This window comes from Dermacentor andersoni, chromosome 2 (assembly GCF_023375885.2).
Source record: "Dermacentor andersoni chromosome 2, qqDerAnde1_hic_scaffold, whole genome shotgun sequence".
Taxonomy (NCBI): Eukaryota; Metazoa; Arthropoda; class Arachnida; order Ixodida; family Ixodidae; genus Dermacentor; species Dermacentor andersoni.
Genome location: NC_092815.1, coordinates 71,142,858 through 71,158,365, shown reverse-complemented (window position 1 = coordinate 71,158,365; position 15,508 = coordinate 71,142,858). Strand labels below are relative to the sequence as shown.

Below are 15,508 nucleotides of genomic sequence, written 5' to 3'. Positions count from 1 at the left end.
TGATGAAGAGAAAAATAAGAATCTCAAAAATTTGGCCAGAGGTGCCATATCCCGCTCTGCTTCGCAACCACTTTCGTTCAGTATGGAGACGCTCTCTTCAAGAAATAATAGTGACAAAAGCATAGCAGGGAAAGTCACGTACCTCACATTCCACAAAGAACAACAAGCATTTCACTACCTTCTGGCACTGCCACTCTTTTTTTATTATATTTCATTTGCAATTTGCAGTAGTAGAGTGTGTACAAAATTTTATTGAATCTACAAAAATAAAAAGTGCAGAAGAACTCTTGTAATTAATTACCTGTACATAGGTTTGTTTCAATGCTAGTCATGTTTAAACACATGCATCAGAAAGAACTCTTGGATAAGAGCAAACAAGTGAACTCACTTCCAAGAACTCCTTGTTTGTGTTAGGTGCTGTGTCCTCGCGAAGAACTTTGATGGCGACAGGAATTCTCACATTTTCACCCTCGGGCACCCAGACACCCTGAATAAGAAAGGTCAATTTAAAGACTTGGGGCATACTGAAGCCACGAAAATTGTTCAGTATGAAACACAAAGGGCGTGATCAACAAACAAGAACACCACAACAGGAACTGACCTTGTAGACTGTACCAAAGGCTCCGTAGCCAAGGATTCCACCTTTGCGAAGTTCTGCTTCCTTGACAATTCTTAGCTGGGCAAGATTGGGCTTGATATCTGTTGGCTTCAGAGGCTCGTTGTCTTCAAAACCGCTCATGCGCTGTTCAAAAACGAAATATCACATTACTACACTCAGCATTGAAGATTACATCCACATTAGTCACACCGCAATCGTAGTCACACAAAAAGCCATGCAGTGTAGCAAAGAATATAAAGAACTGTTTTGCTCTGAAGCTTGTAGGTGACAAAGAGTTCGAAACATCAGGATACCTACACTGTTCATGGAGCTACCAAGTAATCTAAAAATACGCAGTGGCATTCTGTGTGCAGCAAAAAGAAAAAAAGAAAAAATGCATCTTTTATAATTATGAATATAATTTTAATCATCATGACGCAAAACCTTAAATACAACATTCAGCATGCACAATCCTGTCAAGGAAGAGTGCATTAGTATAAAGAATAAAGAAAAGTTGTTCAGAAAGCATTGCAATCACAAGGAATGAAAATCCACTTACAAGTTCTTGAAAGAAGAAAGGAGAGAAAAGAGAGAAAGAAGAGAGAGAATCAGGCGAGGATAGAACTTGCACAAACATACAAAAAGAAAGAGCGGTCAAAACTTCTTAACCCTTATGCAAAACTACCACCAAGCATTTCATAACATTCTGGGAATGTTACCCTTCCTAAATTTTATATTGTCTGCACTATGCCACCTTAGCAGAAAGAGTAAGAAAGGAGTGCTAGCTTCAAATGGAAACTCTGACTCAGTCCAGATACACAATGCCATTTTCCTGATATGGGGCCATTGGTTGAGCCTTGTTTTTTTTTCTCCCGCCCCCAAAAAACTGAAGAAGGATGCTACTCTTGTTGCAGTAGTATTCTGGCTTCTGGCTGTTTCTGTAATCAAGAAATAACTAGAAAGTAGGTGTGAAATCCAGGACCTACAATTCTGTTAACATAAGGATTGCAACACATTAAAATACTGTATCAGGCCAGTTGGTGCATATCGACTTTGAATAAAACTGTGCAATGTTATGTGGACATTGCGAATCACAGGAATGACTGGGACGAGCGCATACTAACAACAGGGCCGGTTGTTCCTGCCATTTCTGTGCCTCGCTTTGTGCACTATGCATTGCGCAGTTTTACTTGAAGCTGATAGCAATGCAGCTTCAATGTTGCTGTTCAGGCCTAAAGTGCTGAAGTAAACTTTGCTGGATGAAAAAATAAATAAAGATTTCCATCGGTCTTCAATGTGCTTGCACCTGTTGGCCGTTTACAACATTAACTCGTGACATTCTGGATGTCTTCATAGATATGAATTCTAGCGCATTCATCTCAAGAAAGTAGAGAGTGCAAAGTATAGTAGCTGTCTTACCATGGTCATCTTGACGGTGTTCTCCTTGGTTTTGGCTCGCTGGAACCAGTGGTAGCTAAACACAGCCAGAAAGATGCCCAGCAACAGGATGCAGCCCCCGGCACTGGCAAGGATTGCAGGCAGATGATCTTCCTCCCTGAGGTTGAAAGAGAAGGAAGAAGTAAGAGAAATGAAGTCACTGCTATTGTAACAAGTTCTTGTTGGTAGCTACAAGAGTAAGGTCGCAGAAGCATGTCACACAGGGCTAGCTGGTTCAACACAGCTTGTGATGGTAAACCGTGCAGAAAATTAAGACAGAATGGACACTCTTGGTACTTTGTGGTGTATGCAAGTATTTTCTTTATCAACGGTAGCAACCCTACAGGCTAATTAAAATTTGACTAGTCGGCAGATGCCTGACTCTACTAATGACTTCAATGGCTGCAGCATCTGTCTTGGCAGCACTTAGGGGACAATGCATGCACGATAAACTCCTGCTGAAAATGCATGCACTTTCGAACTGCCTTTGGCAGATTTACAATCGAAAACGTCTCGCAATGAATGGTTATCCTCTTCACCTCGTTTTAACGCAGATCTTTTCTTTTCGAATTGTTCTAAAAATTCCGGCGCATTACAATCTGACAAGAAACCAAAGCTACCTTTGCAACCTTAGAAACAGCCTACTACCACAGCCAATGTAATCGCATTTGTCATCACAAGGCGGCGGCAAACAAGTTTCCATGCAGGATGATGACTAGAGAGGCAATGCTGAAGGGTTGTCAACACTTTACATCCTGCAATGCATCTGGTTAGTATGAATAGAGGGGCAGCGCTGAAGGGTTGTGAACACTTACGTCCTGCCATGCAGAGCCATCTGGTTGGGATCTTCATCAGAGCAGTGCGGATCCTTGGTTGTGGTGTCATCGAAGACCTTGTATGGCTTCTCAGGAGGACAGGTGGCCGTGCAGTTGAACTGCAGTGGTGCACAAAAAGGAAAATAAGGATGTGTTACAACAGTACAACAGGCAACAGTGTCAACCTAGCAATGAATGCCATGACCTGCCTCTATTTCTATCATCACCGATTCACACATTTTCACAAACCAGCATTTCAAATACCAGCACATTTGACGTATCAAGTCAAAGTGGCAACTAACTGATACCCAAAAGTTTCAGATTTACTTTAGGCAACAATGCTTACTGGTGTTGTAATAAATGATAATTAATTCAGCAGACTGTCTTTCACAAATAGAAGCAAGAAAGAAATGCCTCACAAATGGATCCACATTTAGAGAAGCTGTCACACATCAAATTCTGAAAACAATACAGCCGTTGTAGCTCTGTTGAACTGTTGAAGTTCAGTGTTTGACGGAAGCCCGTCTGGTCGAGATGAAACATGGTTAAAAGGTAAAAAACCCGGGGCACTTCGCCGACCAAATAAAGACTTAAAAGAAAACAAGACGTTTCGGCTCCCACACGGGAGCCTTGTTCACAGGTAAAATTGCCCCGGGTTTTTTACCTTTTAACCATGTTGAACTGTTGCACAAACCTTATTGTACAATACTTGTGTTTCTTGCAGACAGCATAAAAGAAATCAAGCTTAGTGAAGAGTCGGTACATCTATTTGCGTGTGCTCAAAGTGATCACCTGCATGAAAGGCCACATTTTGGGCTTTTCAGCCTGCTGAAGTTTTCAGTAAGTAGGCCATGGTGCAAATAGGAAGTCTGGCATCTCTATACAACTTTATCGACAAGTGCCGACAACTGTATCGTACCGACAACTGTATCGGCAATTACAGAATGGTAAAACCACTCAAAAGTTGCACTGCTTGTCACTTGTACATTCAGGTCAGCTAAGTCCCTATGGTCCCTATGCTCAATGGGGACAATTCGTTTGTCTGCTAGGAGATGTTGCTAAGAGTATTTGTACATTATGCTCTGAAATCACAAAATAAATTCTTAGCCCTGAAAATGAATTGCCACATATAGGCTATTATTTCTGGAAGGTATTATTTATGGAAAAAGCGTTCTCAAATTTCTTTTTGCACCAACCTGAGTGCGGTTTTCAGAGTCGTAGATGCGGAAGTTGCGACAATTGGTGCAGTGGGCTGCCGTGGGTCCGTAGCATCCTCGGCACTCATCGTGACACCGCAGGCACCGCCGATTGGCCTCGTCAGGAAAGTGATCTCTTTGGCAACGATCCTCACACTGCTCTCCACTGCTGTAGTGTAGGCACTCACAGACCGAGACATGTATGGAGTAAGATGTGCAGTTCTTGCAACGCTGGTGACACTTGCGGCAGACCTGGAGACAATGAAGGGCGAAAATTCATTTGACACCCGATAAAAAGATTGTATAAATTCTTACTTTCCACAAGTTCCTTCCTTCAGAATAAAAAGGCACAACATAACTTCCTTTCTACTTTGTGCCCGCGTCATTCAAAAGTGACTAGCTTCTTCATTTTTATGAGATCTTGTGTATTTACAATCGCAAGTCAATGCTATTCATAAACGGTTGTTATAAAGGGAGTGGGTCTTATACACACACCTAAAGCACAATAAGATCCCTATATGATATGTGTTATGACAACACGTACAAGAATAAACATCTAATCAGACTTGCATAAGACATTACAAGTATACATGCAAGTGGAATGTGTTACAGAAATAACATAGAAAGTACCGATTTTCCAGTCAAGGACTTGAGAGCTCCCTCCTCCTGTGGACCAAAGTACTCATGGTAGAATCCATCTGGACAGGCTTCATCCGCTTTCAGACACTGCTCCTGAAATTTTTAGTGGTGTCAGCAGTTAGAGATTATAGACGGTCACCTTCCAGGCAGTTTTCGACAAAGAGTGTTCCTCAACTTTGAGTAGAGCAGAACTTACCACGACATTGGGGTCGTAGGCACTGACAATTGCCTTCTCGCAAGAGTTGCAAGCATCCGGTCCAACGGTGTTGTTTGGTCCAGTGCACCTAACGAATAAAGTGTAAGTCATAAATAGATTAGTTATTTGAGCCATAATGCACGAAGGCCTAATGTTAAACACAAGACAATGTGACAAGCAAGAAGTAAACGGCTAGTTTTGAAGAACATCGATGACAAATGATATGCAGGTCAAATTGCAACATCTAACAAAAGGTGACATTGTCATACATGAGGATTTCAGCACAGGGGTTTCAATGCATATTAAAGAACACCAAGTGCTCAAAATTATTCTAGAGCCCTCCTTTTCAGTGCCCTTGCACGAAAAATGCAATTACAGAATGGTAAAACCACTCAAAAGTTGCACTGCTTGTCACTTGTACATTCAGGTCAGCTAAAAAATCCTTTGTAAATGTAAGTAACTACATTGTGACACCTAAGCACTCACCCCCCAACGCAGTTTTCATGGCAGGGCATACAGAAGCCCGACTGGTTGTACTTTGATTCAGGACACTCCTTGACACAGTAAGGGCCATCACGGACATGTCGACATTTGCTGCAGTTACCAGGTCCCTATTGCAATGAACACAGAAAAGGAGGAATGCATCATTAATCTCATGCGACTTCATCTAAGTTTACGAACATATCAAAAATTGAACCAGAATTGCAAAGCTTACACAGAAACAAGCAGTTATACCACAATGTATCTTGTTCCAAGTACTACAACAAAACACTGAAAAAAGTAATGTAATAAACGAACATGATGCAGTGGTTCTTGCTGGTTTTATTCATATTAGAAGAGTTCTGAAACCTGCCACTTAAAATCTAGTGGAAAAACATTTATGCTCATCACAACTTAAAGGCAGAAGGTTATCAAACTGGATATTGGAAACAAGACATTTAAAACAGTTCGAAGCAATAAAACAGTACATGCCAGAAGTATTGTCAGAAATCTCTTAAACTGCAGAAAGGCAAATCGCATGTGGCATGACTACAGAGTTCCTCATCCAGTCAACGGAACAATGCATTTGAAACATAGCTCTGACCAATGCCTGCGTTCTTAACAGGGAGGTTGTTAGTATAGGGCGAGCTTACCGAGACTAGTTTAAAACATGTAAAACCAAAGGAAAAGTTGTCATTCATCTAAATGTAGCAAGCAAGAAGCTACAACCTGTAGATTCATGCCACCTTCAAGTAGATGGGAACGCTTACAAGTCCTCCTTCACCTCTCGCAAAAATAATGTCATCAGTGTTTTGTGTGTGCGCGTGTGTTTTCTTTAAAGAATGCATATGTGCTTCCGCAAGTCAGCAATGTGAATATCAGCAAATTTTTGAAAGGAGGAAGAAAGTGCAAGACATGACATGTGTAACAAAACATCTTGATACCTTTAAACAGGCAATTAAGGGATTAATTTAAGTCCAAGAGCCCCGTGAACAAAAAACAAAAGAACGGAGAAACTACTTACAGGCCCAGAACATTCACCGAGACATTCTTCATGGCAGTGCTTGCACACAAAGTTCCCATCATCGTAGATGCTGAAGGGAAGAAGGAAGAAATAATTACTACATTGAAACCAACTCGTTACTGAAAATTGCAATAAGTTCATTAACATCTTGGAACTGCTGTCTCAAACCCAGTTAGAATAACTGTACCTTTTCACTTTATAAGGGAAAACAGAAGAATAACAGAAGGAGCACCATCCATCACTCACACACTACAGGCAACTTGCAATGTGCGAGGTGTACACAAAACACGCTTCCACAACGCACTTCATGCTGCAGTAGTGCACTGGGTCCCCCCTTTTGCCGCAGCGGGACCACGCGTCACCTAATGCTCTACCTGTTTAGCGTTCTCAAGGATTGGCAATAGCATTCGGTTGAAACTATCTTGGGACGAGGATTATCCCAGCACGGACCCAGCTCTCACAAACACAAAGCATCACCACTAGTAATTAGCATTGTATAATGTAGGCAGGTGTAAGCATGTATGTTCTTGCTGTTACCTTTTGGGTGTGTCACACTTGTCGATGCAAGTGTCTTCTAGACGGTATGATTTGCAGGAAAGGCATTCATTCGGTGCTGGGCCCCAGCAACCACTTGAGGAGCACTGTGGGTGGCATACAAGCTTTTGTGCCTCTGCAAGCAAAAATGTTGAAGAAGCTTTAGTACTACTGCAAAATATAAGAGCTTTTCTTTCTGGTGCATGTTCAAGTGCATAAATATTGGCCACTACTACAAAATGATTACAGAATAAAAATTATACTTATTACCACTGCAATCACTCAGCTAGCGTTACCTGCACTGTTGCAATAATTAGAAGTATTGGCATGTATTAGTTTTGAAGAATTATGCTGACTAAGTGAGCATCGAGATGCATGCGACACTACTGAAAAGTGCACATATTGAACATATGTGAAGAACAAAGGCTTACTGAACGATTTTTTTTTAGAGCACAACTCTTAGGCACTCGTTCCTGCGGTGAGTGTCGGCGTTCCTCATAATCGAGCAAATGAGCACAGTGAAGGATGAAAGAGCGAACATGGAGTGCAGCGGGGTATGAAAGGTAGTGATAGTGAAGAAAGCGCAAGAAGCAAAGTGGAGAACGGTGCAGCGGAAACATGAGGCAGAAAGCAGAGGAGAAGGGTGTGACGAAAGCATGAGAAGAAAAGCATAGTTCCGTGCGAGATGGGCTCTGCGGCTACGATGGCTACAAGATGACGCCATCAATACCACACATGGAAACAAAGCGCTACATGAGCGGAGGTCTGTCAGCCTCTCGCGAGGCAGTTGCACCACACATCCCTCCATTTGCAATGTGCCGCATGAGGCAGATTGTCCACAGATTGTCTGTGCCAGCCAATATATCGCAAAATGAAAACACGTATACAACTGCGCTCAAATTTCGCAACAGGGAGTGTCGTAATCATAGTTGAATGTTTTACAGTGAATGAAGTACAGTCCCTAAACAAGGGCAGCAGCAAACAGTGTACAATTTGACCTCCAGCAAACTGTCACACAAAAACTGGCTTTTCAATTTGTATTGGATGCTACTTATTCCATTTCTTAGTCAGTTAAAAATCTTAAAATAATTTTTTTATATTTGCTGCCAGGATAACCTTTTCAGATTTTCCAGTACTGTATCAAGTGATCATGCTATAATTAAAGGCAATCTCATCATTACTGATGAATTAGGCAAATAGTGTTGCGCTGTACTTGCTGCGCTCCTGATAAATTGATAAAATTTCTGTTGGACTTATTCTGTCCCGCGTGTTCATTTTACAAAGCCACACAGTGAGCAGCTGCACTCGTTGCCCATTGAAATGCAGCAGTCCATGTAAAGTGCACGTAGCCGTTCCAAATCACTTCGCGCTGCGCTGCAACAATGACTGCATGAAACCACTAAACCAGTCAAACGTAACTTATGCACGTGGCCTATACCAAGCCCTTGGCAAGCTACATATAGCCCGAGCATAGTTGTGATAGCATCAAATATTTACACTTTCAAGTTTCTAACACCGCAGCGGTCACTCCTGTATGTTGGAACTTATACAGGCGGTTAACACGTAAAGTTCGCATTTGTAAATCACGGCGTACATGCGGCACTGCCCACGCCGCACAGTTTCCATTCACTCCTGTTTGCCGCGTTCATTAAAATGCGACCCGAGATCTGGAATTTCTGACATTATTGCGATAGCAATTATATGGACACTCCAGGCGAATTTTCGACGTCGGCGTCGCCGTGACGTTCCGCATAAAGTGGCCAAGTGCGATAGCATCGCGATCGCACACTCCATGCTGTATGCGTCAGGGAAAGTTTTCCAGGGAGACCCGAGAAGGATGGTGGCTTGATGTGGCGGCGTCTTCTCACGCTCGCCAGGTGGGGAAGGGGGGGGGGGGGGGTGAGAGCGGGGAGATGTGCGCGCACTAGGAGGGGGTGGGGGAGGAGTCAGGTTATTTCCTCTCCTACTCCGACTGCGGTGGCAGAGTGCGGCTGCGCGCGCCCTAGCTTGGAGATAATCTGCGGTGGGTTCGAAGGTTAGGCTGGCCCGAGACAGACGATTGCTTCGCATGCGCTGCGTTCTGGCGCGCCTGGTTCGCAGTGACGCGAAAGGCAGCACGAAGATGAATATACTCGCCGCCGCCGCTGCTGCTGCTGCTGCTGCTGCTGCTCATCACGCCAGCGTTCTGACAGCGCCTGTACGCAGTCATAAAGTGAAACGTGTTCGTGTTTTCCTGAGCGCGCGCGACAACGTGCTTACTAATTTAGTTAGTAAAAAAATGTTTAGAGCAGTTTACGCGGCTGACAAAACTATTTAATTTACTTCGTACAGCTGTCTAATAATTAGCCATCACAGACAATGCTTTCGCCTTTCGGGCGGAACAGCAACTTTCGCGAAAACGCAGCCAGCGTCTTCCTTTCGTTTTGTTTCAAGATGACTGGTGTGACACGTGTTAACGGGCAGCCACCGTCTGCGATACGACGTTGGGGTCATCCTTAAAATCTGCAGCGCACCAGAGACGAAAAACAAAGAAAGAAGGAGGCAACGCGCACCAGCCACTCAGTTTCGACAAGAAATTTTCGCCCGTTGAAAATAAAAACAAATAAGAGCACAACTGTAGGCCCGCACGCGTGTTCCCCGCGTAAGTTGGTTACTCTCAGGTACGTGCACGACAACTGTCCGCCTTCGCGAAACTTCCTTAACCTTGCGATTCCGCAGGTCTGCAACAAGCCGAACTTATGTTCTGCGCCATGCGTAGTGCCGACAACCCTATCCTAGGTGTATACTAAGCAATACCTTATGCGTCCACGCTCACTGTCAGACTCATCCATATGCGCGGCTATATATATATATCCACGAATATTACCGCATTCGGCCTTGTCGGCATTCCGCTGAAGCAGCACGTTGTGGGCGTTGGACTTCATGACCTGGTACCAGTCGACGCTGTCGGCGAAGCACAGGTCCTTGTTCTCCAGGATGGCGATGCTGCCCGAGCGGATCTTCTTCAGGCTCCGTAAGTTGAGCGACTTCAGCGAACTCTTCACGATGTACAAGGCGGCGAAATACCTGCAGCACGCGCGCGAGACATCGGCCGTATATACGTCACGTCACTGCAGAAGAAGCACGCTGCGCCGACAATTAATCGCCCGCAGACATCACCAATGCAGTTTTATCGCATTATTTGAGGGGAGAAACATAACAGACCAGGAAAACTTTCTGCTGCAGCTTCGGCCAGATTACTTCAGCCGAGCCTATAGAATTTTAACTTCTCGAGCGGTACATTCGCGGACGACAACTTTCGGGGATATTTTCGCAAGATTTTACATGTACAGGGCCGGACGCATAGGCGTATATGCGAGCGACAGCATACTTGACACAAAGCCGTGCAAGGTTGTTTTAGCAGTGCCAGGAACGTTGTCGGACGTCTACGCATCCAGTGCCATTAACGCGAAATCTCGCAAATTTAAAAGTATCCCACAAAGTGATGATTCGACCACACCACCCCCGATAAGCCGCTCCACAATATGCCCATGACGTTGACTTCTATGTGCAAATAAAATTTAATGGCAGGGTCTATCTACAGTATGTAGGCAGAGAAAGCCACGAACTAGTATGTATAAGAAACGAACAAACATACAAAATAAACAAACTGGCAAAGCGAAATGTGAACCAGCAGCCTACTAAGACAGCCCCAGCAGCGACGTTATAAGTTCAAGCAACGATTCCAAACACAAGAACACTACAGGTGACTATCTTGCAGAGAAAGAGAGAGGCGAGCGGCACGAGAAGACCTCCTCTGCGCGCAGTTCACGCAACCACATACAAAACACGTGTACAGCTACAAAACGAGGAGCGCTAACAAGGCAACGGAAAAACGATTGCTTTGACAAGCTGCGGCTATCGGGCACGTGGACAGGCAGGCCAACGACACGCATGCAGCACTGCAAGTGGCCACCGCAGCGTTACCTGTCGTGCCCCTTGGACTCGTGCGTGAGGTGGGAAACTAAGTGACCGTGGATGCCGCTACAGAGAGGAGAAGGGAGAGGAGGCCAAACGACACCAGTCTCACCACCATGCGAACTCCAGGCAGGCTATGCGTACTTACTTTACAATTATGATCGTACGTCGCCGATTAGCTGGTACTTCGAGAAAAGTACCCTGCGTTTATATCCCTCTTTTACGACTTGCCTCGTAAAGCCAAAAATTACGTCTTCGATGTCGAAGTAACATGGGTTAGAGCAACCATGATGTAAACAGATAATCTGCGGCACTTCTCTCAACTAATATCGACGGTAAATCGCTAAATAGGAATTGTCGAACATGTTAAGGAGACTGCTAGCACCATGCATGCTACATCATAGATTCTTTTAAGAGGTCCCCTAAATCTCAGCGTGGTATCTGCTATTAGTTCTTTTTCCAAAGAGCAGGTTTCTTTGTTAACGTTTATGCAGTTACGTGCCTGCTGGAAGCACAAGTACGATCGACTTGGCCCGCACAGCGCACAAGAGCCCAATCACCGAGGCTCACATATGAATGCAACGTTTTCTTTACCAAGCAATGCCGCGCACGCGGCATGATATAAAATGAGCATTTTTTTTTTCTGCACTGTTCATAATAGTGAAAAACAAGAAACAATAAATCTTACTCTGTTAGTGTCCGACCGCCGATGACTTCTAGATTGCGAAAGTACGACAGCGACGTGAAGTTGGGATGCGAAGCCTGGATGTTGACGTAGCCAGTGACTTCCTTCAGCGTGCTGAACACTTCCAATTTGCTCGGGTCCATCTTGTCGTAGCGCGGACCGAACGAGAAACTGCGAGGAAAAGTTCGCAAGGGACCGTGATTTTTTCCACCGAGTATGGCCAGACAACTCTCAAGATACACCACACGCTCAGAGCCTTGTGAACGGCCACACTTGTACAAGGAAGAAAAAATAAAAAGAAAGAAAGAAAGAAGCACGTACTCGGCGTAAACTTCCTGAAAGCCGTTGAATGTCGAGTCCAAGATGGTAAGGGAACCTTCGATTATGGTGCAGCCGCGGAAGTCCTCGATGTTGATTGAGTTGACGACGCTCACCCCTTGGCAGTCTGCAAGAGGAAACGCGGGAAAGCCGCCCGTCACGCGCTGCGCTGTGTTCAGTCGGAAACAGCTACGTACGGCGGAGTTGTAGCATCGTATACACTACACGAAAGAAAGCATTACGTCATGGCCGCATGCCCGTCACCAGTCGCATACAACATAATCTCACAGCGACATCGCTACACATGAAAAAATTCGTCCAGAACAGCTATTTACAAAACTCGTCAGTCATTCATTATAATATTGAGCGCTGAAAGACGAGAAGATTGTGTAACCGGCTAAAGAACTGCCCGTTCTTCCTAGTCTAGCAATGACTGCGGAGAAACTGCATTTTCGTTTAAATATAGGTAAGCATGCAAACAGAATATAATGGCGACCTCAGTGACAAGAGAAACGTATTCCTGGAAGGGCAGCTTTCTATCATCAAGGCAAAAGCTTTTTAAACTAAAGAACGTGGACTGGATGAGCAACTTCAATCAGAGGCCGTATTCTCCTCTAGTAGCCTTTGGCGAAAACTTTGCTGCGCTATACTGCTTGAAGTTGGGAGCATTTCTTTTTTTTTTCTACCATACGATATGTCCTTCGTGCCGAGGAGGAGGAAAGGCCCATTTTTTTATCCTCACTCGCATACTATACATCCTGCCATTGCACTCAACCAGTCACTCATGTGAAAACGACACTAACGTCACATTCTAGTGGTCTAGCTCACAATCGCCGCTTGCGTCGAGAAAGTGACGTCCGCAAAGTGAACAACAAACAGTCTAGTGCACACGATTAAAAACCCTCATTTTGTCTCTCTCTCTCTCTCTCTCTATAAGGACAGACGTCGCGCACTTTGGGCGGAGGACACTCACTCTTCGGGCAGGGTCCGTCGCAGGGCACGCACTCGCCCTGCTGCGCCTTCTTGTTGGGCGGGCAGTTGCGCACGCAGGCGCCGTTGTCGCGCAGCAGGTGCTCGGGGCAGTCCTTGACGCAGGTGGCGCCGTACGCGTACTTGCCGTCCGGGTTGTAGTCCCACGAGTAGGTGTTCGGGTTGTAGCGCATCATGGGCGGGCACTCCTGCTTGCACACGCCGTCGTCGTAGAAGTTCTGGCAGGCCAGGCAGTCGCTCTGCTTGGGCCCCACGCAGCCGCCGGCGCAGAACAGGTGGCAGCACTCCCGCGGCTCCGGCCCGAAGCAGCGGCCCTGGTGGCACTGCGGCGAGCAGTTCACCTTGGAGAACTTCTGGCAGTTGTGCGGCCCTTCGCCCCAGCAGTGGCCGCCGCGGCACGACGCGTCGCACGGCGGGCAGCTGCGCTCGGGCTGCGTGAAGTTGTACACGTAGACCATGTGCGCCGGCGGGCCGGACAGGATCTCGTCCCACTGGATGTGGCGCACGTGGCACAGGTTGTAGTTGTTGAAGAAGCCCACGTTGCCGCGCAGGATGTCGCGCAGCGCCGGCAGCTCGAGGTTCTCCATCTTGGACAGCGTCACGATGAGCGCGAACTCCTCGTCGTGCACGTTCAGCTTGAAGAGGCTGCGGCCCCGGATGATCATCAGGCTCGGCAGCAGGATGCGCTGCACGTCCACGTGCGAGATGAGCACGTAGCCCGTCACCTCGCGGATGTCGCGCAGGAAGCTCAGGTCCAGGCTCTTGTTCTGCGCAGTAGACGTTGGGCAAGCGCCATGGTTAGCGCTTGTTGCACGAGCAATAGACCCGAGACGCTCAGTGCTGCACAAGACTGCAAACAACCTTCCCGACATAGCTGACCAGCAACAATGCATTAGTGGATAGCTTATATCTACTTCTGCTTACTGAAGTATACTTCATCCGTTAAATAGACACTTGTTTGAAGTGAAAGTAAAACTGGAGAGTTCTCACCTGTAGCCATGTCAACTCCAGGTTCCCGTCCACGTATGTACAATTTGTGTAGCGGTCCCTGAGGTTCTGGTAGTGATGCTCTCGGTTCGATGGAACCGACATTCGGCCATTTGTGCCGATGCAGACTGCGTAGCGAAAAGAGCAACGAGTGGTGTCAACCAATGCATTTAATGTAACACGCATTCAAAGTCAACAAGCGTCCGTCACACAAATGATCTAGAACGCATAGATACATAACATGAGACGTCTAACCTAGAGCAAAGAAATGCAAACTGCGTTATCATGCTTCCTTGGCACATCATTCAGATCAGTGCGCTGTGCTCGAAGAATGTCACTAGGTGTCTTATACAAACTCAACAAACAAAATAATTTCCACTCTGGAAAGCATGACATCAAAAAACAAAGAAGAGGTAACACAAAACAGCAAGTAAGTGTGCGAGTCGAATATGCGAAAACCTCCACAGTGCTACGGGCTGCAGCAACGTCTGCGAAGGGGAAAAAATACCACCACAGTCAGTAATACGTACTTTTCCCTTTCTTGACATGGCCATTCTTTTTGGACTGACCGGCACCAGAAGACACCAGAAGTCCGAAACTGACTAGAAGAAAGACCACGACGAGCTGAGTCCTCACGGTCATGGCGACTCGACGTTGCCGACAGCTACCGTCCGCATCACCTTCGGCGAACAGCACTTTTGTCACACAACAGGAACTGTTTGACAGCTTCTACTGGCTGCCGCGTAGTACGCTTTAAATTGCGTACAATAAAAACAGCCGCGAATCACTGCACGTTCGCACAACTAGAGAGTGGACGAGAGTCAGAGGCCAGGGCAATCTGGATGACCGTTTTTCTCGGAGCTTGAGTATAATCTGGCAATACCCGTAGCAGACGCGTTTGCTGAGTCACACCGTTGGCACGTTATCACTACCGTTGCTCCGCTTAGCTTGGGAGCGCCGAGTATTGGGATGCTGCGCGGCCACTCGTTGGACCCGGCGGCGACGTCCTCCGGCTCCTGCGTCCTCCGGGAAGAAACAGCGTGGCACTACGACCTGGAGGGCCTCCGCGTCAGGAGGCCGAAGCAGGGAACCAGCTCGCTCGGTCGGCCGCTGAGCATAATCCTTCGCCGTCTCGCCATCATCTGCAATTTGGTCACGCGGTGCGCGGAGAACCACTGTTTACACGACGGCCGACACCTGAGAGAAGAGCTCCACCACCAACACCGTCGAGGACTGGACCGCGGGAGGGACTTCTCTGGCGTCTTACGTTACGCGTCTGCGTGTGTTCCGACTTGCGCGCGCGCGCGTGTACTTTGCACCCCCTCGCGAGAGCGCGCCGCGCCAATCCTACGGCTGCGAGCAAACCGCGAGCGGCCTATGGCTCAACGTGGTTGGTGTGTAGTCTGTTCGCCGGCACAAATTCCAGCCGACGCCCGGAAAGGTGCAGCGCGGCGCTCCGTGCGCTCGGGCCGTCGGCGTGATAAGGCGGCTTATCTAATCGCAGTCTTAGGTGAGCACGCACTCCTAGAAGGCGCCTTTCTTGAAGGAGGCTCAACAAGGCATTGCCAGCTGCGTCTGCACTGCGGCCAGCAGCCCCTCTCGAGAAGGGACGCGCTGGCTCAAGGAAATACTCTTTAAGCCAGACGGGCGAC

At 46.7% G+C, this 15,508-nt stretch overlaps 1 protein-coding gene across 6 annotated transcripts in view; it reads right to left on the bottom strand.

Annotated features, from left to right (window-relative positions):
* Egfr (epidermal growth factor receptor) overlaps positions 1–15,508 on the bottom strand; it is a 216,855-nt gene that overhangs the window by 16,398 nt on the left and 184,949 nt on the right. For 2 of the 6 annotated variants that reach the window (XM_050188824.2, XM_050188829.2), the window contains exons 2-17: positions 13,860–13,984; positions 12,853–13,636; positions 11,883–12,006; positions 11,565–11,732; positions 10,886–10,942; positions 9,786–9,985; positions 6,923–7,055; positions 6,386–6,455; positions 5,368–5,492; positions 4,882–4,969; positions 4,677–4,778; positions 4,047–4,298; positions 2,851–2,969; positions 2,018–2,153; positions 602–742; positions 389–487 (exon numbers count right to left, since the gene is read on the bottom strand). In XM_050188824.2, the coding sequence (XP_050044781.1) occupies positions 389–487; positions 602–742; positions 2,018–2,153; positions 2,851–2,969; positions 4,047–4,298; positions 4,677–4,778; positions 4,882–4,969; positions 5,368–5,492; positions 6,386–6,455; positions 6,923–7,055; positions 9,786–9,985; positions 10,886–10,942; positions 11,565–11,732; positions 11,883–12,006; positions 12,853–13,636; positions 13,860–13,984 (2,723 nt within the window). Of the gene's footprint in view, positions 1–388; positions 488–601; positions 743–2,017; positions 2,154–2,850; positions 2,970–4,046; positions 4,299–4,676; positions 4,779–4,881; positions 4,970–5,367; positions 5,493–6,385; positions 6,456–6,922; positions 7,056–9,785; positions 9,986–10,885; positions 10,943–11,564; positions 11,733–11,882; positions 12,007–12,852; positions 13,637–13,859; positions 13,985–14,386; positions 15,260–15,508 lie in introns of those variants that run through there. The other 4 variants (XM_050188826.3, XM_050188825.3, XM_050188828.3 and 1 more) reach the window with 4 other exon arrangements.